Below are 27,953 nucleotides of genomic sequence, written 5' to 3' on the forward strand. Positions count from 1 at the left end.
CTATCCCTACTTGCTACCCAACTCTAGGAATGTACTTCAAACTAACATAATCATCTGGTATGATAACTGGCAGGTGTGGAACATGGTGCACAAAACACCTAAGGAATGGACCTGCTTGTGTCATTTCTCTATCATATGGCAGTATAAAGCATTTTATTATTAAGCACTATGCTAAGCAAACTGTGTCACTAAAGGGAAAGGGGTCAGTAGTACAATATGAGAGAATGTATATGTTTTATCCCCTCTATCACCAGATTCCCATACAGCACTCTTACTATTCTTCATAGTCTACTCTGTATTCTTATTAATGGAACCACAACCCCAATACAAAAATAGATCTAAAGGAAATCAACGGAGTACCTGTCCATCTTGTAACTTGTCTTCTTTTCTCAATGACATGATTTCATAGAACATGATGCTTTTTTTTCAAACTATATTTCCCCATCATGTTGAATGTTATTCTATGGATCTTTTGGAAGGTGGCGGAGGGAGAGGAGGAGGGTGGGGGTGGAGGGAACGGATGTACAGTTGGGGCATTCTTCTGGAATATACACTGATATGTGGGACCCAGGGAGATGGTGGGAAATGCATGGGGGGGGGGGGGGGGGGTAGGTGGAGGTGAGGATTCTGGAGGGAGTTTTACTTCTTGGCATTCAGGGCCGCGAGGGCAGCATCCACCTCCTCCTCAGGCTGCAGCGGATGCCACTGGGCGATGGGGCGACGGGGGTTGGTCAGCATGTCGGACCAGTGTTTCAGCCCGAGCCCTGCGGTTTTGCTTCCCACCAAGATCTTCCCGATGGCGTCGTTCTTGCCAATCTTGTCGTAATCCAGCACTGTGATCACAGCTATGATTTTCTGGGAGAATGGAGAGAAAGCATTAGGACATTGCAATGCCACATTGCTAACATGAATGCAAGGGGTGGAAGGTAAGTCATTTCATTTTTTTGTATAGTCTTTTTGGGGGGAGAAAATTCCAAAATCAGACATTCTGCTTTCACTAATAGAGGTTATTTAGAGCAGTATTTTACTTAAATACTTTTAAGTATCACATTAAGAATCGATTTCGGTGGTCTCCGTGGTGCTATCGTGTGTGTAATCCAGTATAGGAAATTAATAAGTGTAGCACAGCATTCTCCCAACAATTAATTACAGTGCTAATTGCATGTACTGTATGCATAGCCATGAACAGTGGCCACTGTGGACACAAGTATTGACATTGTGAGAAAATTGCTATTTGCTCTCTTTCTGAAAGTTAAATAAGGAGATCAATACCAGCCAGCAGCAGGTTAGCCAACACCTTAACATTTCACTGATCAATACATTCAATTTTGGTGGATTAATCTGTATTAAAACAACAACTTGTATTTAATTATTTGATTGCCTCCTGGAGTGTTATCCCACAGCAGGGTGAGAGTTCACGTTTCCTAACAGAAGCCAGTGTTACCGTAAATCTCCTAAGCAAGGTCTATTTTTTCATATGAAAATAACTTTATGTATGCTTTAAAAGATGTAAAATGTGTTTCAATGTTTTTTATCTTAAAAGTTACTGTCACCATATTGTCCAATATACAGCTGTGGACAGTAACGCTGAAGAAGACCACCTAAATGTTGTCAGTTATGTCTTAAAATAAAACAGCAATTGGGCGCGAGACCGCAGCGTGTCTTTCCTATAATTGCTTTCCAGCAATTACTGAATGTTTCTCTAGATTGTTTGCCTTACAGTTATTACAAATGAGTATTTCTAATTTCAGAAGGATACTGTGCTAATCTCTCCAGCTGATAGGGAGTCCACTTCCCTACCTGCATTTGCTCAAGAGGAATCTCAAAGCTGAATGACTCGTTGTAGTACGGGTTCAAAGTGTTCTTCTTCACTGTCGTCTTCTTCTTCTTCAGCTTCTTTCCATTCTGCAGCAGGTTGATTTTCACGTAGGGATCTGACAAAGAGAGAGAAGGCAAATTTGTGACAAAGCTGCAAAAAAATAAAAAATAAATGCCTCACACATGCATGTTTGGGTTGCAGTGCTGTAATGCACCAACAGATGGGGCCAATGCTGAAGTGCATGGCAAGCACTGCAGCAACAGCACGTGAGCAGAGCAGGGCCTGCTAAATGGCTGTGCTCAGTCAGTGGCACGACCCTCTAAACACTGCAGTCCCACTGCAAGCATAATACCACATCAAGCTGTCCAAAGTGTCTATTTTTGCAAAATTGTCAGCATCGAAATAGTCTCAAGCGTAATAATGTGAATCACTGGTGCTCAGTGGTGTGTGTATGTACACATATAATATACCTGACAGTCCTCCCACGTCCATTTTCTTCAGGTTCTTTGCCTCCAGAACACAGATGGTAAGTTTGCCGGCAGTGGGGACGTAACGCAGAGAGATGCAAATGTCACCCAGCTTCTCCGGCTGAGAGGAGGCAGGACAGGTAAGTTAAACAGTTACACAAAATAAATATACAAACGGTCCACCTGGAATTACAATTTGAATAAACAATCCTCTATACAAATAATTCACGCTGCCGTTACCTTTGTTTTAGCAGCAGGAAGCACTGCAATTCTTTATCTAGTTGGTCTTTTGAAAGTGAATTATATCTGAGAGTGAATCATTCCTTTTAAGATGGCTCCGTGGAAAACATGTTTTTCATTTTCTGTTGCAGCATTATAATGAAAGCACCACATTACAGGCTGTGTGGCTACAGAAGAAGAAGTGCAGTTTGGTTAAAAAAAGGGTTGAAAAACATGTCCTTCAGTCCTCTGAATCTTATTGATAAACAGACAAAGCACTTGTCACCTTGTGCTGATGCTTAGTTTTGTACAATGTCATCAGCTGAGTAAGCTCTCAAGGTTGCTCTGAATGGAATGTTTTTGCTACGAGTCTGATTAAAACGTATTTCAGTATGCATAGAAATCTTTTGCTGGTTTCATTTTGATTACAGTTTTCAAAGAGAGTTAGAAGACTTTCATAGTAAAGGTACGGAAATAAACATACTGAGCCAGCCTGATACATTGCGTGAAGTAGGGACGAGGGAGGGGACCGCTAACTCCAGTCACTGACAGGAACTTTAAGTAAAACTCTTAACAACACATCCAAGCAGTTACAGGGCGACATTGTCATTCAATTGGACTCCTGTTTATGTCCATCTGATAAACGGAAATCTGGCATAAACACTCTTTTAGCTCTACTTACACAGTATATGATAACCTTTTAAGTATATAATCCTTGGAGATCACTATTAAAAATATATGTTTATATTGTGTTTTTATGGGTGACCACCAAATGGGTCCTTCGAGGAGCGGGGCACAACGTGGCTGACTTCTCTTAGCAAAGCAGTATAAAACACTTTAATGAAAACATCCCTGTCCCCCAGGGAATCTTTAGTAAGGCGCCCAACCAAAGAGCCATCAACGGGGGACAAGATAATTGATCTCAACAGAGTTTATTTAAAGGTTTTTGTCTGCCAGTATCTCTTCAATTTCAGTATCTCTGCTGCTTTATCATCTGTATAAACCCATTATGTTAGTGCAGGAAACTTCCATGCAGAATAAAAGCTACTTATACCGGACAACTAAGATCCTGGCGTTTATAAACATGTGAACCATATATTGAACAATGTATTGGATTCTCTAATAGCGATATTGGTACTGTCATGCATCATTGTAAGTAATGGACATAAACGGCAGCAATGGTAAAAACACGACTCTTACCTCTTCTTGATCTGCGCTGTCCAGTTCTTTCCACTCCTCAATTGGTTTTGCCAAGTCAAGGGTTTTCAAGGCTATTCTAATCTCTCCGATGACATCATGTTTAGAGAAGCGATCAAAGTCGAAGACTGACATTACCAGAGTCTTCCCTCCCATCTCTTGGAATGGAATCTGGAAGGCAGGAACAAATCCCATTTTGACAAATTGTGGGAATATGATCAGAACTACACACCGATATGGGTTGTGACTTTGCCCTGGGGCTCCGAATGGCCTAACCTTAATAACATGCAGCTTCAGCAGAACTGGCCTGACTCTGACAAGGAAAATATGTTTTTTCAAAGCACTGTGTCAGCAGGCAAGGTGCACCGGAGGTGGCCCTCTCCTTTAATTTGATTCTGTACTAAATTCTCCTTGTGAGACACCTTCAATATGTCTCCTACATTCTGTCAAGGCTGGTCTATCTAAGTGGCTGTTGAGCGCTCACAGACGTAGAGAAAGACAGGAGGAGGATTTCACCTTTAACAGGACCTGCCTACCCATCAAATAGCAAGACATTGATTTTAATAAGTGATAGGTGAGCGCCAGGCGTTTCAGCTTACCTTGAAGGTAAATGTTTCATTGAAGGTAGGATTGAGTGTTTTCTTGTGAACCTTTGTGTCGAACTTCTTCTTCTTATCAGGGAGAACAAAGACCTTGACGTAGGGGTCAGAGGTGCCGCCACCGTCCATGGCGAGGAGATCGGCTGCTTGCAGGATTCCCACTGTCAGCTGAGGAAGTAGCAGAGAGGAAGTAAGTGATATAAAGTCGGTGGGTAAGTCTCCATCTCAAGCCCTTGCAAATTTTCACTATGTCCTTGATCCTGTTTTTCCTTTTTTTGAAAAGACAGGCCAAGATTGTGTAAAATAAGATCATTGGGTGCTTGCCTTGTTCTCCTGGAAGTCGTAATCAATGGAGTACTGCAGCTTCCCGAGCTTCTCTTTCTCCTTCACTTCCTCTTCCTTCTCGTCTTCAGTCTGTCCGGGTTCCACATCGTCTTCATCATCATCGTCATCCTGTTGTTTCTGTGGAGACAGAAGGATGGGAGGGGGGCACGCAGCAGAAGAAAGAGTAAGAGGACAGTTTTCAGGTGGCAGCCGTGCTGAACACAGAACCCCAGGCATCAGCAGTCGGGCCAGTCCAAGCACCTACCTGCCACTCACTTACCCAATGCTCACCCCCAGTAGCTACTAGTGCAATCTGTTCATCGATGACCACGGTTGCAACCTGACTTGATTTCACTATTTCTTGGGTGACACCATTTGCTGTTTTGCTTTTTTACATGTATGTAAGAATCTGCAAAATTGTATTTTTGACTACGACCTGTTGTAGGAATGCCATTTTAAAAGAACTCTAGAACTTTTGTGCATAGGGTAAAGCGATAGAGAGAGGAAGAGATAGAGAAGAGAGAAACAACATAATAGTAACAGTCAATATACAGGGGGTAGGCAAAATAAACAGGAACACCTTACAATAAACTGCAATCTAATACAATAGCCATGCAGAAAACTATAGAAGTTCTCACTTCTCACTGATAAAAAGTGTGATAATCAAACCTTAATTACTGCTAAATGTTTTTGTTTCTTCTTCAAATCAATATGACTCTTTTACAACTTCCTGTAGTTGTGATATTACAGGGGGTGGACAAAATAATGGGAGCATGACATGAAGCAGGATTCCAACATTAAAGGGACTGCATCGCGGTCACACAGGGAACCACACAAACATGACTCATCCAAAGTGAGTCATATTAAGTTGTTAAAAAAGTTTAAAAAAAATCGTGAAGGCATGTCCCACACAGCAAAAGCTGCATCAGCAAAGACGAGCCTAAGTCACAAGTGAACAGACGGGAGGATATAATGGGATAATCATTTCACAAAGTTCACTTTGCCGCATTGCACTACACTGCAAGGTGTTCTTGCTAATTGGTCCACCCCTGTGTACCGTATTTCAAATACAAGCTGTGCTTACGCAATGGTACTGAAGGACAGAGCTTTGAGGAAAAGATGTGATGTGTCAAACCACTAAGGCAGTGATTCCTGACACTTTCCTTGAAAAGCTCTCAAACTTGCTCAAACCGCAGCGCAATATCCGCCAACTGATACGAGTAAGCTGTTCAACAAACAGGTTCACGTCAAGCCAGACAATATTACTGTTTGCTGCTTATCTCGTCCTGACATCCCAAACGTCACATTACTTTGTTTACACTGGTATCGTTGATGGGATTTTGCCGCTGTACACTGGCCTGATTAATGGAGCTTAATGAAAAACTGATATCTGTCAGACTTTATTCCAAACAGAGTCCAGATTTTCCAGCTGATAATGTGAACGTCTGTGACACTTGATCATATGCTGGAACACAACATCAGCTGTTTACTGACAGCTAACTGCTCCTGAGATAATCGGGTAATGGATGAAAGCAGATAAAAGTCCTCCATTATCGTCCGTCTTGCCTTTACATCACACCCAGCCACTCCTCAGTCTTTCATCATTTCAGAGGCAGTCAGACTCAGGACTAACTGAGCGAGAGCAATTTGCTTTGATTTGAATACTAAAGTAAACTTTCATCTGGATTATTGTGTGAAGCTGGATAGTATCTCAGTATGGACTACTTTCCTATGGCTGTCTTCTTGAAAAAACACTGATGTCTTCGTAAGACTGGAGGGTCCAGCTACTCACTGATGAGCTGGAAGAGGAACAGGGCACACACAGATAATACACACACTATCACACCCACACACACGCACACACACATTTGCTGACATGCAGGCCCTCATGCATGCCTATAATCTCACTCTCTCCCTCTCTCACGGACACACATTCTCACACAATATCCTTATAGGTGGCATTCTCTATCTTTATTGTGGTAAATGCTTTTTCATTCAAGCATGCCAGGCCACACAATGCAGGGTCCGAGTTTCTTTCTGATGGCAAATGTGAATGAATTACCTTATAAATTCTGACGACAGGTAAAATGTTATGCTTTGATGTTTTATTATTTTAAAACCTCTGTGAAAACTTTTTGTTGTGTTCTGAGTGAAATGTACACATCCATGGAGGGATCATGCTACATTGAGCATTTACAGCTGTTCTAAAACGTCCAGTGAGGGTTCAGAGATAAAGACATGGTTTGTCTGAATGTATGCCCTTTGGTCGAGCTCAGTACCGAGGGTGTATTTGAAGAAATGTGCGTTAGAACAGCCAGTTGATTGCAGCTTTTGCTTTGTAGATCGACTGAAATCAGGGCCTCAGCGGGTGACTGAGCAAACATTCTGGCCTACCATTTCTCCTCAGTGAGACCCAAGTGCTTCAGGGAGAGAGGGCGCCAATGACAGTCACCTAGTATGTCAGCAGCATGGGTCATCCAGGAAAGTTACTCTCAAGTCAAGTTGTGGCCATTCAATGGTACCTACTGCAAGGGCGTATGCTGGTCTTTGTCAAGAGATAGAAACAGCTTTATCTGCCATGGAACTCGGAGCATGTTTGCACATGTAGGGGCATAGTGTCTGAATTTCAGACCCTATTCTATGTATCTTTGGAGAGAAATGGTTTACGAAATGTGAGTTTTTTTTTGGGTTGTGTTGCACGATCCAGGCCTGTCTTGGCGGTGGAAACATGCTCCAAGCTCTCAGTTCTGTAAAGTTTCAACTAGTATTTGACAAATATCCAGCTTACCCCTTGGACATGCATGTTAGTGATCTCTAGTGAGTTGCTGAGTGCACTCGTCATTCAAAAAGGCTCAACCATATGGATGAGTTTAGCGTTCATTTCAAACCATACTTAAACACGTCTCTGTTTTCTATATATATTTTTTTTCAGATATTCAAGACATAGCAGTTGGTGCGGCATATCACTTCAGTGGGTTTTTGCGAAGCAGCTTAAACGCTCCCATAGATTCCTCAAGCAACCCGCAGCACCCTAAGCTTGCAAAAAAAACTAAGGAAGCCATAGCACTCATTGTCATCTTCACTGCAATCCAACCCCTTTCAAGCCCCCTCCCCACCACCATCACCACCATTCCCCCGCTCTGGTCTGCGCTTACACAGGGCGGCCAGAGAGGGGTGCCGCGTGCTGTCAGACCTACCGTAGGCCGAGAAGTCCACCACAGTCAAGATACACGGAGCACACATAAGACACAAAGCAGGAAGGAGGAGAGCAGAGACAAAGGCAGAGATTGAACTCACAGCAGACACCAAAGAAGGATAATCACAGCAAATGCAGTCAGCTACACTGTAGGGCGAGAGGAAAATGACAGAGCCTCCTCGTTAGCGCAATCATATCTTGTTCAGCAGCGCCGTTGGCTTTTTTTTTATATATATTTTTTTCTATAAATAACTCCACTTTTAGATGCATTCTTATTATACTTCGTCATATCATCAATCATGTGCTGGGTGACAAAACAAAATGATTATAGGCGCAAAACAGCAGCATTGTGCTAACTGCTAATTTTCATAATTACTCTTTAATGACTGGGATAAAAACAATGGTTGGGCGGAATAGTTTAGTAGAAGAGACCTGTCATTTTCCACTCAGATCCCCCAAAAAACACAAGTGAGAGAAAGAGCAACAATAACATTAATGACAAATACGTTAAATAACACACAAAAAAGAAAGAAATTGAAAAACTAAAAATAATCATGGTGGATAAAAAAAACGTAACTAACACCTGTGGAGAATAAAACCGACTCGGTTATAAAGGCATCAAGTGGTTGAACAGCTTGTACCAATTATATGTAATCTTTTACATTTCAAACTTGTGTCAGAAGAAAAATGTTCAACACAAAGACTCCATTTCCAAATGAGTTATTGCTTGTTATATAATTAGCTGAGTCAAACCTATCACTACATATGTTTTATATCCATAACAGTACAAAGCTATACTGTAAGCTCCACAGCTGTTACATAATGGGCTCATAAACAGGCTAAAGTTGCCTGTGCTTTTCATTGCGCCGTAAACAGTGTGGGTGTAAATTGGCTCGGACGTGGTGTGACCCTCCCGTGGTGGAACATACCTCTCCCCCTTTCATGTTCTTCATTCCCATGTCACCCTTTCCCTTCTTTCCCTTCTTGTTCTTCTTCTTCTTGCAGCAGCATTTCTTGATGATGCAGAAGCAGCATGTTAGAATGAGTAAAGCAGCGACCACCGCAATGGCAATGATGGCCCAGGATGGCACTGAGGAGAATATACAGACCAATGTATAGATGGCACATCCACACTCACAAAAAAAGAGAAGAAAGAAGCAAATACTTTTGACATATTGACCACACCAATCATTTAGCCAACTTCACATTATGTCCTGGTCCAAATATATTTAGTGGGGGGAGGGGGCTAGGCTAGCAATTAGATTGGGTGCAAATTAGATTTATCCGCCATTAAGAAGGGCCATGCATTGATCAATACTAAATAAGGACATTATGAGGCTGCAAACGCCTCCGGGAAAAAAGAGAAAATCTAATTCCAAAATCATTGGTTGGAGTCAGGTCAGTACTACTTGGTTGATCAGAACAGGGGTATTGGGTATGGTCTGGCACTCACGTGGGATCTTGTCGATTTCATTGAGGAACTTGTTTTTGATCTCGTCGAAGCCATCGTTCTTGTCGACTGGCTCGGTGGAGTTGTCATTAGCGGAGACTAATGCGACAGGGGCTGGAGTCACAGTCAAGGCACTGGCCCCCGTGGGTTCAGCAGCGACCATCGGCGTTGTCTTGTTCTTGAACAAGTTCCACTTCGTCATTTAGGCTGCACACACAGTCCCTGAAAAGACACAATGAATGAAGACATTGTCATTAAGAGAGGCCAGTGATCGGGCAAATTATAAATTAGTATACAACTGTTCATGTTTTTTTTTCCACACGCACAATATAGCCCACTGAGCCCAGTAGCTCAGTAAAGGGTTGAGTCATTCAGCCCATTTTTCACGTTTTTGGAAAAGTCTAAAGGAAGAAAAATCCCACAAAAGACTCAAGTTTGCAGAAAAAATTCTTACAGGGAATTGGGTCTTTGGTTAAGGTTTGTCTAACTTAACTGACAAAATAAAATGGATGGATAATGGAGCTGTTTTAAGACTGGCACCTAAAAATAAACATCAAGCAGAGCCACATAACTCTCAGTCTTTTGAAACTGATCTCTTAAAAACAAAAAAACGGGATCAAAAGGTGGCTATAATAGCTTTGGTGGTCAGCTGTTATAGGACTGGTGGTTTGACCCCTGGTCCCTGTCTACATGGAGAAGTGTTTTTTTTTAGCAAAAACACTGAACCACAAATTGCTCAGTGTGTGTGTGCAAGAGGAAAACAATCTAGGTCACTTTGGACAACATTGACACATTATGTAATTTGACTTGACAGCATATATTAGGTGGGTTACAAATAATTAATTATGTTTCCTTCAGCTGATGATGGTGTTGAGGGAGCATTTCTTTAAACAGGGCCACACCCGAGCAACCAATGTTTACCTCTGCATCTGCCAGAAGAGCAAACACAGTCAGACAAGCAAACTCCAACTGGTTTGCTAGTTCCATGGAACCAAATGCTGGTTAAACAAAGGAGCTTTTCTTTCCCCCTTTTTTAACATCTGTCATGGTGTTCATTAGTTAAGCTATATTCGAATATCTAATTGAGATAAAGATTTCAAAACATGTAAACCTGAAAACAAATAACATATAAACAATATCACAAAAACACAAGTAATTAACACAAAGAAATCACCACACACATATACACAAATTAAAACGGTCTGATATAAATAACTGTTCCATACTTGAGTCCCCCAACCAGAGTGTCTATATCTGTACACTAACCTACATACAGTATATACATGTCAAAAAACAAGACAACAAATACAGCTTAGGGAACCTTGCTAGCAGAAAAATTAGATTATGTATTGAAAGCTTCTGATAGGCATACATCACTATTAAGAACACATACTGTCCTGTAAGCTGTGGCAAAAGGGGAACAGAAGCGGTTCTGATCTAAAATGGAAAAAAAGTGTTCACAATGACAAATTCCAGATTAAAAATACATTTAAATACGGAAGAATATTTATTAAATTATCATTTATTAATCACAGGGACTGACAATCTTTCCTAAAAAGTTGATCAAGTAATTAGGGTGAATACATTGTCCACAGTATAATTAAGTTTAAAAATTGTAGGTGTCAATATAAAGAGAATAAGCGCAACACAACTGGGACAAAGTTCTGGAAACATATGACACCGCCACCATTTTATAAAACAGCCACAGTCTGAGCCCTTTGGCTTTGTAGCATTCAATCAATTTTCACTAAATTGAGTGCAGTAGAATTTATTTTATAAAATGATTGATTATGGTAGCCTACACTGCAGTCTGCTATTTTAAAGCACGTCCACATATTGCACAGCTCTGTGAGGTCTGCAAAACAATCATTTGAGATCAGTTACCGAAAATTTTTGCCAGAGAAAATAACTCTCAATTCACAGTATATCACACGTTTGTTTGGTCTTCTGTGCCCTTCCCTGTACTCGAGCCTACAGTTGCCTGACCAGGAAAAAGGTGTTTAATCCGAGAAAAAGGAACAAAATGAAAAAAGAAAACAGCTACGATTCTTTCTCCGGCAGTGTCTCCGCAGGCCAAACAAATGTTCAATCAGAGCCCTTATCGGTTCCAGAAATCACAGTGTGACAAGTGCAGCTGAGAGCAGCCTGTCGACAGAGTGAAGAGTGATCGGGCGAGACCTCGATTCAGAAAAGTGGAGGAGAGATGACAAGCATAACGAGAGGAGACTTCTGCTGTTGATTTTTATTAACGTCGTTGTGGTGATACGGTCCAAAACCAGAGGAATTTCATATTTTTTTGTCAAGTGCCAATTCTCTAAGTAGCTGCCATAGATTCTGCCTCTATTTATTGCAACGTGTAAATTATTCAAATGGAGGTTGGCAGCAGGAAGGATAAGCTTGGATTATTTAGGGGCCAGGAACAGTTTACACATTTCGAAATGTATGTCTCTGAAATAACTTGCTGATGTTATTAAGGCTGATGTTGCAACCAAACCAATGTCTTGTAAGAACAAGATGGGAAGTGAGTTGTGGAGAAAATTGAGAAAATTACTCAGAATCACTTACACTCACAATAACCCATAGCCCACATTTGAAGATGAGTGTGTTTCTCAATAAAACAGAAATCTCCCCATCTGCGCTCTGTATTCTACATTACAGTAGACTCTGTGACACTGTTAAAAGCATCCACGTACATCTCAAGGTTCATGTGCGTTTTATCCTTGTTTGTTCCTCACATCAGGCCAAGCCAGACCGATTAAATTAACATTCATGGGTATGTGCTCATGCATTTTATCCCCTGCACTCTGAGGGCGACGGTAGGGACGGTAAGAGAGGACACAGACTTGCGCTATTGTTTTATGACAACCATTAGTTCTGCTTCACAGCCAGCTCTTAGTGCTCACTCCAGACGAATCAACTAAATAAACTGCTTTTTATTTGAATAATTAAGACTGATACCTACCAGAGTTTTTAACAAGACTCAGACTTCAGAAATTATCTTTCAAGCCAAATGGATAATGTCAGAATGCTATCATGCTCACAAAGACAGTAGTAACATGAGGATGTTCAGCAGCATTTGGTTGTAAATTCAAGTAAAGATATTTCTCACCTGGGTGTGGTGTTAGCTGAACCACATCGGTTCAATTTGCAAGGTTGGATCAACCTCATCACACCATAGACATGGCTTGATGTATATTATACCTGCAGTGAATCACTTTAAAATTGATTTGGGAATACGCAAATACTTTTCTGAAATGTCACGTTTTGTTTCCGAATATTATCGTCTCCCCATAAAGAACTCTGGTATTTTTTTTTAATACATTCATTGGCCCTGAAACGCTTTCCTAGTTTTCACACTTGAATAACACGTATTCAATTTTTGGCCTAAAAGTATGGAAAAGTGTGGTCCAATAAAGGAACTAACACATTAAATCTTGGAACAGTAATAAAGAACTGCTTGCCGTTCGCTCATTGCCACCACTGAGATGTCCTTGAGCTGGGCTCTTAACCTCCATCTGCTCCAGTGGAGCTGCACAGTGACTGTGGTTTGTACTGGGCAGCTTCCAGGTGTAAATGCCTGTAACTGTGTGAGGGTGGAGAAGAATGACTCGAACGAGAGCATTCATGCTCAGGAAACGTTTCATGGTTGATTGAAAGTTAGATAATAGACCCCCAGCCAATTTTTATTTAACAGAATACTCAATTACAGCGAAGTGGGGGACTTTTTAGCTCTATATCTCCCAATGTGCGTCTCATTTCATAAGCCAGTCATCGGAATTAGTTAAAACAAAATGGCTGGGCTCCATGGCCCAGAGCAGCGCAGCTATAGGCATGATCTGGCCCTTATCACTAAACACACCATTCCGAGTTGGATGGGGATCAAGCACTTTCATCTTTGGTCGGCAAACAAACAGGGAGTAGCAAACCCCATGTATTAACATGGCAGTTACTGACTGTGGTATAGGCTACACAAAGGTTAAACATGTCTCTAAGAATATACCAGCTGAGGGACAAGAAGTTGAAGGCAGATGGCTTTGGTACAGGTAATATTCCCGAGTGTAGACTTTAAGGAGAAATCTGTGGAAACTGGGAGAAGCTGTGTTGTGTGCTTCTTTCATTTCAAAAGAATTAAACTGGAGAGAAAGAGGAACGTGACAAAGGTTGACAGCCGTATCAGGGATGTTGTCTTTCGTGGTCAGCGTCTCAACCAGTGAACTATGGGGGTGTCCTTGGTAGTAGATTTCATGGGCTTAACTGCGTATGCTTTATGCAAGAAGTTAGAAGGTAAGACATAAATAAGACAATTCAGGGAGAAAAAGGTTAAACATACTCTTGCACACTACTGGATTATCACATCATATGTCGTCTTCGTCCTCATTAGAGAAAAAATACGAGTCACCTAGAAACAATGACATAATGTCTAAAGGCTAAGCAATCTTAATTTCCATTCACCTGTCAAACTCCAGTGACAATAACTACATCTAGCTTTCATATACGGTATAAACACATGACTAAGAAATGCAGTTTCCTCATCTGACATCATGCGTGTGATGACCTACTGACCACATAGCGTGACATCCTACCTAGTGACAGGAAAGCCCAGCCTGCAGATAGGCCAACCCCCAGTGTAGGGGACTATGTTCATTGTGGGCTTATTAGCACCAGGGTCAGCTCTAACAGAAAACAACCTTAAGGAGAGTGAGCTAAAGTCACGCAGCTGTTTCATTACAAAACAACAGGTACCCTGAACAGCAATTAATTACCAACATACAGCCAGCACTGCTAAGTCCTTTGTTTTCCCCCTGGCCCTAACAACTTGCCTTTATTCCAGTTTACACAGCTGTCCGCCAGTGGCCCATCCTCTGGCTGTGTGTGTGTGTGTGTGTGTGTGTGTGTGTGTGTGTGTGTGTGTGTGTGTGTGTGTGTGTGTGTGTGTGTGTGTGTGTGTGTGTGTGTGTGTGTGTGTGTATGGCTGTGAGGATTCATGAAGATGTGTGTGGACTTACTGTAAATGTTTATCCATACTTGTAATTTAATGCAGCACCTACAAATGTCTTAGCAAACACTCTCAAAATGGCTTCTGTAATCGTAGAGAAATCTGGTCATGGGTTCCCGTGACTGCAGCTAGGGGGCAAGAGTCAGGAGCAGTGGGGCGGCTAATTAAATATTGAATTTAATTTAAGGCACTGTAAAAAGGTTGTTGTATTTAAAGAAAAATAACAGCAATGGTTGTGCGATTGTCTTCAGACACCAGACGACCAGGGTCCTCAGAGATACAAAGCAATCTGAACAATGTGACCCCAATGAAATCATTCAGCCCTTTGCATCTGTGACATTACGAATTATGCGTGGGTGGTCGGAGTGCTTAGCCTTGAGCAGAACTAGCTGCAGCATCATGTCCTCTAAAGTCTCACTGATAGATATCATCAGATAACTGGGTTGGCATATTTAAAATGTATATTAAAAAGGGCTTTACATAGTAGAGAGACTGTTCATTTGATAATTTCAGATTTAGGTCAATGCCTCCCATCTTCATGCAAAGTGGTATTTCTTTTGCAGTGGGGAAGATTATCTCTTCACGAGAAATGACATGTGAGTGTGCACATGCTCTACCGTTGTATTTCTATCTTTCAGGCTGAGTGATTCTTTCATCCAAATCCCATTGAGCTATTTTAAGTGCTTGGCAAGTATCGAGGGTATCATTGAAATGGTAAAAACGTCACACATCTTGAATTTATGATAAACAAATTTGAAAGAACGGGAAGCGAATATCGTCTCGGCCACCGCTGAGTCACAGCTGACCTCTGATGCGTCTGGACTCGATTTCAGCTGGAAATATGAACTGGAACATTCAGAGTACAAGGGACAAAGCATTTTATTAGATCCATCAGACAGAGCATTACTTAGTCAGAGGGCTGAGATGAGATGGTGGAGTTCTTTCAATTAGAGATAATGTGCAGCTTTGTTCCTGAACTCGTGCTACTCTATGGTAATTTACCCCTGCTGAAATGGACTTGGGGCTCCCACAGTCATAATGGTGTCGTTTTGGCCAAATTTTAATAGGATTACAGGGGCGGGGGGTACTGATGGCTGCATTGCTTATTATTTACCACAGATGGATGAGACATGCCATGGAACTTGGTTTGAGCCTAACCTAAGAGTATATTTAGTTGCTTAACAAACTAAATTCATTATGAAATCAAATTGCAGCATTCAACATTTCAATTATTGTTCATTTAATAAAACTTTTTTTTTTACGTCAACATAAATCAAAATATTCCGCTGAGAGGTGCATGCCACTGACTCTACACAGCATCAGTCCATTCACATTGGAGTCTTTATAGCTGATGCTGTCTTTCTGGAATTATTCATTGGTCTTCTTTTTTCTATTTTGAACAACACTAAATAAAGATATCCCTCCTTCTTCATCACTTGTGCACATGATTTCAAGGTTGAAGTCCTGCCGTTGAACAAATCTCAGCTTAGCCTGGTCCTACCAGACCATTGAACTTCATTTCATTTGTACAGAAGGTCTGGAATCGCTCAATTGACAAACGTTAACTCACTTGAAGGCGGGTGTCTGTTGAAGTTTAAAACTATTGGATGTGCACAGTACCACTCTGGATCTGCCAATTAATCGCATAATGTTTGATTGTGAAGTATGTTTAGCGCCGGCTTCTGACTTCAACTGAAACTGGCGCACAACCTCAACGTCATTTTTCTTAGACACTCCCTCTTTTCGCTGATTGGACATCCAAAAATCTGGGAAAACCCGCTAATATACCGCGGACCCAGACTGACTACTGAAGGGAAATTAAAATTGAGTGGAAGTAGGTAGGCGGGCGGTGCTAGGCTAATCTCAGCTGGCATGAACAGTAAGATAAATGCCAAGCTTGTGGCAGAGACAGCTTTCTGCAAGGTAGCATTCCCTCTTTTGTCATTTCATGGTGGAGGGCCAAGAGGCTGACAAAAGCTTTGGCAAATCCAAAAACACAGCACACGAAAAACGGGCCAGAGCCAGATTCTGAAACTCCTGAGCAAGAGCATTCACATCTCCGGCCACAGTTCTTTGGCGGGAACATGCCAAGCTTCTGTCAGATGCTGTAATGTGAATTAACAGTAAACAAGTGAATTCAATGATAAGCAAAATCCTGCCAACCATCTCTCTTTTTTAGGGTGTGTAGGTCCCCTTGTCTGGATTAAAGTGACATAAAGCTTAGGATATAGCCTACAGTCAATGGTGCATTGGTGTTAAAATTGCTATACCAAATCCAACAATTGTAAAGGCGTATTTATACATAATAAAAAAACACTATGTTGTATAGTTAAAGGTGGAGTAAGCGATTTATTTATGTTAATATACAGTAAGTGTTAAATCGCTCTTTATTCATACAGTGATCACTTACATAGTGTGCACGTTTCATAAAGCCGATCTCTCAGTCGCCCGCTCTGCATGTAATCGGCAAATAAACTTTTCAGGGATCCCGAAACTGATATCCAATCACAAGAGAGAACGCTACAAACCGGCACCGTCTCACTGCCGGTGCACACGCAGAGCGACCTATGGGTGAATGTTTATGTGCCTACAATGGCGGAGCAGGTAAAAATCCTTACCAATGTCTGTTTTGGTGGTTTTTATCATGTTTTATCACACTTACTTATCTGAGATGATGCTAGATAACTTGCTGTTTGAAGACAGCAGCGCATTAATGTGGTGACGTGGGGACGAAGGAGGGGACTGCTAACTGCAGTCAGTGACAGGAAGTTAGCTAAACTGACCATTCCGCTTACTGAACCTTTAAGGTAATAAACCTTTGTTTGATCCCTGCTGAGTGAATCACATTTACACATTCACTCAGCAACTGATCTCCAACACAGTCAGCAGTGCTGCTTATGCAACCATCCAGGACAGGGCATTTAAAGAGGTACCCGACCCCTATGTGTAGCCTCAGGGCTGCACAAAGGCTCTGAATGCAAACCTACACAATACAAGCATCCTCGAGAAAAGACTGTTGCCATCAATCTGAGATGTCAACATGGCAATTACACCTTCACGTCAACAAAATGCAAGCGCATCAGGAAATCCTGCTGGTGCCACTGCTGATCCGACGGCAGTGAACCGAGATAAGGATGTCAAAAAGCGGTGCACATCATCCCACCAAAGACAATTTGAGAAGGGCGGTCCGGAGAGGCTCCCTTACAAACCTGTTTGTGTAGATAAAACAACGCTAATGCAGCTCACCTGCAGCTGAATGTGACTCAGCTTTTATCAGGAGGGATGCTTGTTAAAGGGGGTGGGAGGCGCCAGGGTTTGAATGCTGAGCGAGGAGCTGCAGGGATCATTTACAGCCAGTTGCCATACATCCTCCCTCTCCCTCTCCCCCTCAGCACAACCCCTTTCCCTGTCCCCTGATAGGCCGATTAATCATTCTGTCACAGAGATAGTGACCCAATCTGCATGTAAGGCTGTGTGGAGAAAATGTTAAAGAGGAGAGGGCTCCTGCGGCACTGCAAAAAGGCCACATCTACTGACTGGTTTTAAAGGGGTAAATATGAAGAGAGCAAGACTGCAAGTACAATCTCTTTGGAGTTAGGGAAAAATCCATTCGCTCTCTGGTGGAGAGTTAGATGAGAAAATCCATACCACTTTGATATCACACGTGTCTGTCCATTAAATATTAAGCTACAACCGCCGCCTAGTTAGCATAGCTTAGCAGAAAGACTGGAAACGTAGAGAAACAGCTTTGCTTGCTCTGTACAAAGGCAAAAAAACCTGCAAACTGCAAACTGGACCTCTAAACTCGGGACCTGAGCATCGCAGACCACGGCGCCGGCCGCTCACTTCACATAATCTGGGGATGTAAAGTTTTTCGATGTGGGATGTTCGGTTTGGGAGTTACAGACCAGAAAGCTAAAAAATCGCATAGAAATAGGCTAATGTGAATGAGGAGATATATACTTGTTGTGTTTTTGGCGCCCCCTTACGGCGACATTTTAAGGATAGCACCAACATATGTCTAAAATTTGGACTTGATACGATGTACAGTTTTGGATTTATGAAAATTTACGAACAAGTTAGTACAAGTTAGCTAATTTTCAAATATTCAAAGTGCTACCGTTTCGTCATCGATGGTCGTATCGAAATTCTTTTTAATATTTTTTTTCCATGTGCCTCGGTAGAAGTTCTGTGCAAAGTGTGGTGTCTATTGTGCAACAATTGTGGGAGGAGAAGCGAAAAGTCAGTTTTTCAGTTTTTAATCTGTGGATATAAAGTTTTTAATTGTGGGATGTTCGGTGTGGGAGCTATAGCCCCAAACGCGGTTTCCTTGGTGTAGCGCCACTTAGTGGCCGGCATGTCTGAATTTTGTTGTCTGTGTACACGACACGGACCTGGATCTAGTCATGCAAGTGCATGTCTGCACCCTTTACGGTTTGGGCTGTGGACACAGTTTTAGGTGACTACAAATAATAATCCTTACAAAAACAATAGGGTTCCCTGCCCAGCAGGGCTTGGGAACCGCGTTGCTCTGCAAAACGCGGTGCCAGCTCCTGCTCGGGCTTGGCCCCCTAAAAATCTCCAGCATGATGAAACACACTGAAAATAATTGCAGTAAGTATGTCACCCTGCCCTGTGCTACGCTCCCTCTGGCCTTCACAAATCTTCTCCTACAAGAGTGGGAAAAAAATGCTAAAGGGTCTCACAACAAGAATTGACATGTTTTTCTCTCTCTAAAGATTAAAGAGTGGTGAAAATGCCCCGTCAGCGCAGCAGGATGCTGTGACTGGTGACAGCGTCTGACCATTTAACAATGGAGCTCTCTTCCATTGCTGCCAGCAACACACCATCAAATGGGTTGAGGCCAGGACTGGGAAGGCTGAGCTTTCACCTAAAGTCATGAACAGACAGTGGCTGAACAAACCCAATGATTGGTGTGCTAATGTGTCAGAGGGAAAATCACGTATTCATTCTCAGAATCCACAATGAGTGGATTTAGCATATTTCAAACACACTTTTTCTTCTGGAATACCTTAAAATGTAAGCAGAGAAGAAACAGTTCAACCTAATGAAGCAGCAGAAAGTAGGAAAACCAAGGGTGACGTGGGTGCAAGAGGGCACACCCACTCAAGCAATGCACTGTAGGAGGCTGCACAGTTAGACCAAGCATCCCTTTTTAATTCTCCTCTTCTTTGAACAGTTTCAGTATCTGGCACCAGCTGCCTTCATGGAGGGAGCCAACAGAAAAAATAAAAATAAGATTTGTGAACTTCAAAGCATCCTCCAATTGTTCTGGTTATGTATGAGACTCAGTGTGAGAGCCAATGAGAGCGGCAGCCTGAGGTACTGACTTAAAGGCCTACTTCACCGGTTTGAATATGAAGGTGTATTGAATTCTGAGATCCTATGTAGTATAAATGTGCAAAAAAAATTAAAATCGGTTCATCCTAGCCTGAGAAAAGGCAGAAAGAGTGTTTTTTTTAACCCTATATTTCTCTTTCTTGTGACATCACAGAAAGAGAAATATAGGGTTAAAAAATAATTTACTTTATAAATATTACTGTGATGTCACAGTAAAAGACATCACAGTAATATTTACAAAGTAAGTTTTTTTTAACCCTATATTTCTCTTTCTGTGATGTCACGAGAAAGAGAAATATAGGGTTAAAAATAACACTCTTTATGCCTTTTCTCAGGCTAGGATGAACTGATTTCAATTTTTTTCGCACATTTATACTACATAGGATCTCAGAATTCAATACACCTTCATATTCAAACCGGTGAAGTAGGCCTTTAATGACCCTGCCTGAATGCTTTAGAGCCTGACAAAAAAAACTTAAGAGCATGCTCAGTATTGAATAGTCTCCTGCACTGTGGATATTGGAGGAGTAAACATGTATGCACTATGCTATCCCTAGCCAGCTGAATATACACATAATATGATCCCTCCCTCCACACTGCTGTTTGTTTACTATACTCCTGTAACCTGAGTAATCATGTGGCCACTCCAAATACAAGCCATTGACTGCCTCTGATAATTGCACCACCAGACACTCTGGGGAAAGAATACACCTGGCTTGTATGTCAAGATGTTTCTATAGCACTAATAAAGCCCTGGGATGACTGTATGATTTTAAGACCCAGTTATATTTGGATTTGTTTTGCAACTGCAGAGATCCACAATGGGATATAATGAATCAGGGCTTTTAATAACACTGAAAATATATTACCCTATGTATTGGTAGTCAGTTTGTTCTGATGAATTTTAATTCAATTGGATATAATACAAACTCTGTTGTGTTAACAACAAACCTGATGCAGAGAGTCAGCATTAGGTAGTACGAGGTACAAGCAGCCCAATACAGTTTTTGTCCTTGGTACAGTCACCTCAGTGCTGCCTGTACTACATGTCCCATGAGAGACAGCAAAAAAAAGAAGCATCCTGCAGCACTTTATAAAATCCCCACCCTCTACTCTCCATACTCCTCAGCACAACTGTCAGCCTCTTTCTACATCTGACTTCTCGCCCTCAAATGATGCACAGCACACTGGCTTGTGTCTTTTTTTGTTACATTGCTGGCATAATATAGCAGACCTGAGGTATTTCATTGTAGTCTGCTTGTTTTTTTTTATCCACTTGTTTGTTTCTTAGTGTCCAGGGAGGTTTACGAGAGATGCTGGTGTTGCTAGAGGGATAAGCAGAGCATCTGTCAGCAGGGCAGCCTCCTGGACACTCTCCAGGAACGAGGTACTACACCCACCAGGCAAGCTAAATGAGGCATGATCAATGAGAATAAATCTAGATCCAGAGCTGCAACCCCCCTTCTAAAAACAGTGCCTGATGTGGAACCATAACAGATTGCACAAAGATTGTGTGTAGACAAGGTCCATAGCTGGATCCTGCTAGGACAGATCAGGAGCCAGAGAATGGCTAAGTATCCCTTTACCCAGGCTTTACAAATTAGCTTTGAGCAAAGTTTGGGACCACATGCATCAGGAAGTAACATGCACTTGCATTTTAGTACAACCAAATAATAATGTAACGCTAAGTCAGACACAGCATGCAAAGATCTCCAAATACAGAACAACCCCAAGCCTTGAATGCCTATAACTAGTCCCCCCCCCCCCCCCCCCCCCCTCCAGATTCCTCAAAGGAGGTGTTCAGGCAATGCTGAGAAGAGAGTTGAAATACACCCTTACCAGCACTACCGTAATTCCGTAATCCTCTTTTCTTCACAACAGGCTAACCCATTCACCAAACAGGCACTTAGGGTTAATGTTACAATGCCTTTACAACGTCCCTCGACCGCTCTCCCATCAGCACCAGAAAACTGCAGTCCTCCTCGCACTGTTTCCTCTGCAGCACTACTTGTTCTCCCATGCACACGCTCGCTCATTCTCTCAGTGCCAACCCCCACCTCAGCTTCCCTCATTCCCCTCCTCCTCCTCTGCTCCCTCGCTCCACTCTTTCTATCTCTGTCACTGAAAGGATCCCCCTCCCCTCCCCTATTGCCCCTCCATTCCTCTCCATCTTCCATCTCTCCCTCACTACTCAGCCGGCTGATTTGTGATGCGGCTCACAGGGTGCCGTATGCAGCAATATGTGCCCCACTGGTCCAACGTACGACGAGGGCAATCCAAAAGCATCCATATAATATGCTCCACTGTCCGACCGACCAGCCCCCACACCCTTGTTCAAACAGCACTGCTGCTCGAGAACTCGGATATGTTCCTGAGCTTACAAGCTTTGCCACTGCATAAAATAGGGTGGTTGTAAATAAGTAAATGGAAAAACATGACATAGTGTTGATGAGACCTCGAGATAATAGGACAAAGACAAGCAGAAAGCCTGTCACTTACTGTGTGCTTACCGCAGCAGTAGTCTGCTGCTGAGTCTCTCTTGCTCTTGCCATCTCCATCCATTTATCTGAGTTATGTCTTTGGATTTGCAGCACTCCCACTGTCATCAAGGAAGATTTTAATCCTACCACGACGATAGCACAAAGACTAGCAGGGCACGGTGTATATAAAGATATGAATATGTGAGAGTTTTTGGTATAATTTAAAAATATTCTTTCTCTTTCTCACCCTGCTTTATATAAGAATCCAATGGTAAGTATAGAGGGTATCTGGGCCTAAAATGACAAACAAGGCATTACATTAAAAAAATCATACTATTTATACTTTAATAGTATGATTAATACTCACTGAAATTGCGTAATCATCAGTAATTCCACCCAAACACCTTAGCTCATACTGCGTATTTTTTCCCAGTGGAAATATTACTGTGTAAATCACTTTGTTTAATGGCAAGACGTGACACACTCTTTCGCCTAACACCAACGTTGAACCAGACGGTTTGGAGCCCTACGGGTATTGGTGTGAATCAACTAGAATTATCATTGACCTCTAAGTGAATCACCGTCCTTATTGGCCAGGTATGAGCACTTGAACGAGAAATCAATAAAGTCTCAATCAGTGGAAATGGAAGGGTGAGAGAGAGGTGTTTTTTTTTGTCATTTTAAAAACATATAATTGGAGAGAGAGGAATGTAATTTGTTCCCTGTCTGCCATAATACCTTTTTTTCAGCCTTGGTCCAGGCCGTAATGTATGGGTCCTTTATTTTGAATTAGAAGTGATCTGGTAATTATTACAGGGGGGATGAAGCTCTCCCAATACTCTAATAGTCTAATAAAGAATAATGATAGCAGCAATAATCTGCAGATCTTGATATACAGTAGTATCCCTATCTTCACCTTTGGGTTTAGGTTTGCTTAAGTGTATACACTTTAGAGGATGACTATGGCATTATTCTATAGTTTTGTAATTGTTAGCAATGATGATGAGTGTCGCAATTATTTTCTAATTCCTTACCCTGTCTTTGGCAGCAAGCTTATTTGCTCTAACTGAAGACATGACTCTTAAAAAAAACTTCTTACAAATATACTATATGCTTTTTTTAGGTAGGCTAACTACTTTGCCCCCCCAAAAAAAGCAACATTTTGCATTGGTATTTAAGCGAAAATGAATCAAACAGTAAATGGTTCATTTGTTGGGGACCATGTTCATCTTCAGCTTAATTTGGTGTGTATATTTAATTAAACCAGGATGTTGCATGTATTTCTAGGATTGATTAAACATACCAGTGCCTACTTCAATGTCATTGTAATGAAGGAACAATGCACCGGTGAGGCTCACTGATGTGTTTTTTTGTATTTTGTTTTTGTGTTTTTATTCTTTGTGGACAAAACTGGAGCTCTACGGCAGAGGGGAATTACACTCAACAAAAATATAAACGCAACACTTTTGTTTTTGCTCCCATTTTTCATGAGATGGACTTAAAGATCTAAAATTCATTCCAGATACACAATTGTACCATTTCTCTCAAACATTGTTCACAAATCTGTCTAAATGTGTGATAGTGAGCACTTCTGCTTTGCTGAGATAATCCATCCCACCTCACAGGTGTGCCACATCAAGATGCTGATCTGACATCATGATTAGTGCACAGGTGTGCCTTAGACTGTCCACAATAAAAGGCCACTCTGAAATGTGCATTTTTTTGCTTTATTGGGGGTCTGGGGACTCAGAACCAGTCAGTATCTGGTGTGACCACCATTTGCCTCATGCAGTGCAACACATCTTCTTCGCATAGAGTTTATCAGATTGTCAATTGTGGCCTGTGGAATGTTGGTCCACTCCTCTTCAATGGCTGTGCGAAGTTGCTGGAGACGGCTTATGGTGGAGAAATGAACATTCAATGCACGAGCAACAGATCTGGTTGACATTCCTGCTGTCAGCATGCCAATTGCACGCTCCCTCAATGCTTGTGGCATCTGTGGCATTTTGCTGTGAGACAAAACTGCACATTTCAGGGTGGCCTTTTATTGTGGACAGTCTAAGGCACACCTGTGCACTAATCATGATGTCAGATCAGCATCTTGATGTGGCACACCTGTGAGGTGGGATGGATTATCTCAGCAAAGCAGAAGTGCTCACTATCACACATTTAGACAGATTTGTGAACAATGTTTGAGAGAAATGGTACAATTGTGTATCTGGAATGAATTTTAGATCTTTAAGTCCATCTCATGAGAAATGGGAGCAAAAACAAAAGTGTTGCGTTTATATTTTTGTTGAGTGTAGCTAAATCAGGCTTTGGCTACACAGACAATACATGTTATAGTGGGATCAGTTTATTGTTAGTTGGTCTCTTTATGGGATTTGTTGACAATAAGAAAAAAAAAATACAATACATTGCTTTTGGGTTGCAGCACAAACCTGTAAGGTGGCCGATTCAGCTCCCACCGCATATCTACACCTCCATATTATAGCCCAATATTTTCAGCACTATGGTGTGACATTTAGGCCTTGCTATCGAAATCGGTGGGACCAGTCAAGCCTGTATTCCTTTGTGCACTCTTTTCCACGTTGGGAGAGCTATCTTACAGCCCAGTGCCCCGAAAAAAACAGGCAGGTCGGATTCTGTGTCTGAGTGGGAACATGATATTGATCCAACCAAGATTCATAGCATGCTGGGTAAACCCATGGTGACCAACACTGGCATCTGTCCCATGAGACATGGAACACAGAAGCATACTGATTTGTAGCAGCTGATGGCAAGGACGAATGTTTCAAGACTGTTTCATACTGCTGACTGCTGCTGCTACAGCAGGCAAAAATACACTAATAATATAGCAATCAACGGCACAATTCCATTGAGTAAGAAGTGAGAAAATCCATCAGACCTTTCTTTGAACTAAATAGGCCAAGTCTCTAAAGACCTCAGTGCAACCTACAATACATATTTAATAAGGTGTGCATGTTGTGGTGGTTAACTGTATGGAGCTAACAGCCATGTATTAAAGCTGTTCAGTCAATGTTAACGGGAAGCCATTCAAATGCATTGCCCTGCACAGCCTATTTATACAAAATCCCTCATGTGTTTTTCTGTTCAATGATACAAATCACATGGCTATGACTGTTTTTTTTTAGAACTCTGAGATATTTATCATAACCTCATCAGTAATAAAGGGAAAATATGAAAATAGGAGGGAGGAAAAAGAAGAAAAAAACTGTAATGCTACTTTTCTATGCAGGTGACATGAGAACAAAAACAAAACGACATTTAAAGTAGCTACAAGGAACTTTGACTTTCTGTTTATTCTAGCGCCACCTTTGGATAAAAGTGGTAGTTTTATGTCCATGAAGAGAGACCACAGATGCGTTGCAATGAGGTAATGTATTTATGTGTGACCTTTGTGTGATTAATAATGGTAATATGATGATGGAGAAGCAGATATAACTTTGATTTATTACCATTTAGGAAACTGTTCTGGTGTGCCTGCCCTAACATGTTCATGGGAAAATAAATCAGACCTGTGCAAATGCATTAATAATAACTATATAAATATAGCTGATGGTCTTGTTTGCTGTTACAGGTCATTCATGATCATCAGAGGAAAATTAGACTGATTGATTAACATTTAAAAGTTCTTTGTAGGAGGTTTAAATAGGAAAGATACAGAACATATGCACAGACATACAACAGCATCGAGTGTTTCTTTTTATCAATTGAAGTCAGGAAATGTCCACCCTGGCCCTTCACACAAAGTAGCAAAGCACTTCCTTCTTCCCTGAATTTCAAATCTTAGTGAGTGCTTTCTTTATGTATGACTGGTAAATGTTAAACGCTGTGTGGCTGACAGCCAGGGATTAGATAAGGTTCTGTGTCTGTGCTGGAATGTGGTGTTGCAAAATCTGTGGATGTTCAACAATGCAATACTTTGTGTTTCATGGTACGAGTCCATTAAAGATCTGGCAGAGTTAGAGGGGAACTATTCCATAATGTGTCTCCATACTGCTGTTCACAAACTGCTACAATTTGTGTTTTCACAGCTGAAGATTTAAATGGTAGTGAAGATGCCAAATAATTACTAGATTGCACATTTTTATATTGTTTCTGTTTCTTAAAAACAACTATGCTTTTATAAATTGTACAAATCAACATAACTATTTATATTTTACATTATAAGATCCACATGTGTATGGCACCAAGTCAATTTTCTTAAAATGCTAAACTGTTATGTTTTAGGAGAAAATGTCAAATGTTTGCTGGTTCCTGCTTCTTGTTCCCATCTTATAATATAATAAACAAATATTCTTTGAACTGTTAGTCAGACATAAAAAACACTTGATCATGAAAATAAATAGGATTTACATTTGGCAATTAGGAAATAATTTTTACTTCAACAACTTAGGTTCAGCTTATTTATTTATTTATTATTTTGATTTTTTTACTGTCGTGGTTAAATTGTATTGCTCATAGTGTCGCTTTCAGCCGCTGCAGCTGGTTTCAGCAACAAAGCACCAGACAGACAGACAGACAGAGTTAGCAACTAGCTGGTGAACACAGTGGAAAATGAAGCATTTAAATAGCCATACATTTCCCTCAGGGTAGTGGAGACCAAAAACAGAGCTTAAAGAGGACTGAATGTCAGACTTGTATTTTGGGGCCAGAAACACACTGGATCTGTAAACAGGCAACGTTTTGCTGAGAAGTTCTTAAAAGGTAACAAATATTGAAATGATATTTGTATAGCTTGTATGGACAAACAAGTAGCCAAAAATCAGTTAATGCATGTAGAAGGTTCGTACATAAACATCTTTGTGTTTGAGGATTTTCCCAAAGTTAAATTTCATCTTAATAGGATAGGATAAGGACCACTTTAATTATTATTCTTATCAAAAGCTAAAACCTCCAAAGGTGCTGCATATTCAAACAACTAATTATGCCTCGGCAGTCCCCAGGGTGTAAATTTCCATTCAATAGAGTTTTGAGCTGATCAATAGTTAATAACGATAAGATTGAACCAGGGCAGTGAGGGCTGAAAAATGGCAGATGGCTGTATAGGAACAAGGGCGGTATAAAGGCAGTGGCCAGTAACTGTCCTTCCAGGCGAAGCTTTTGTCCGCTGGGGTTTTATTAGCTTTCTGTAGCCCCTGAGGAACCGGAGCCTCCATCACTCATGGAAATGACTCTGATTAATCAGCTGAGTGCTGGAGTGTGCAGGGTATGATGGAGACTGCCGCACAAAGAGCCAATCCTACAGTAAATCATGCTTGTTCACAGTGGGCTGCACCTTCATTCTCACCACGCCTCTCCTGCACACTACACGCTGCAGTGGGCTCCCTCCTCCCACGGCACATGCAAAAGCTCTTCCAAGAGCAGATGGGAGAGTGGGGAAAACCCAACACACAGCGTTTCATGCTGACATCTAGTGGAGTCCAAAACATGTGATTACGCAAGACTCACATCTATGAACATATACTCTATAGTTCTGTAATGATCTCTTTTTCGGATTCAATGTTTAGACCGAAGGTGTTCTTCTAAAATAATTTGGCAAGAAGTATAAATTACTCCATTGTTCAGGAAGTCTACCGAGAAATTAATGATCATGTACCAAATTTTCCTTTCAGGTCAATTAGTGCTTCGCCCCACAGCTCATCAGAGTGTTATATTACTGGACAGTTTCAGAAAGCACCGAGCCATAGACACTCCGCCATCTGGGCCATGCCTTCAGTGGACAGCAAGGGGAGTGTGAGCGTATAGGCAAGCTGGATCTCTCCAATGACGAAGAAGAAGTGATGATATTTGGGAAAAGGGGAGCTGCAGAGAATGGAGG

General features: G+C 41.5%; 1 protein-coding gene across 1 annotated transcript; it reads right to left on the reverse strand.

The window, feature by feature from the left end:
* Positions 1-638: 638 nt before the first annotated feature.
* LOC307252578 (synaptotagmin-2-like) lies at positions 639-21,590 on the reverse strand. Its single transcript, XM_080030284.1, has 9 exons — positions 21,468-21,590; positions 9,275-9,493; positions 8,751-8,911; positions 4,626-4,763; positions 4,302-4,469; positions 3,706-3,873; positions 2,290-2,407; positions 1,801-1,934; positions 639-855 (listed from the first exon to the last, which is right to left on the reverse strand). The coding sequence occupies exons 2-9, from the start codon at positions 9,471-9,473 to the stop codon at positions 640-642; spliced, it is 1,302 nt and encodes a 433-aa protein (XP_079886410.1). The 5' UTR covers positions 9,474-9,493; positions 21,468-21,590; the 3' UTR covers position 639.
* Positions 21,591-27,953: the final 6,363 nt, after the last annotated feature.

The sequence above is a fragment of the Ammodytes marinus genome (genome assembly GCF_949987685.1).
Source record: "Ammodytes marinus genome assembly, chromosome: 7".
NCBI classification, from domain to species: domain Eukaryota; kingdom Metazoa; phylum Chordata; class Actinopteri; order Uranoscopiformes; family Ammodytidae; genus Ammodytes; species Ammodytes marinus.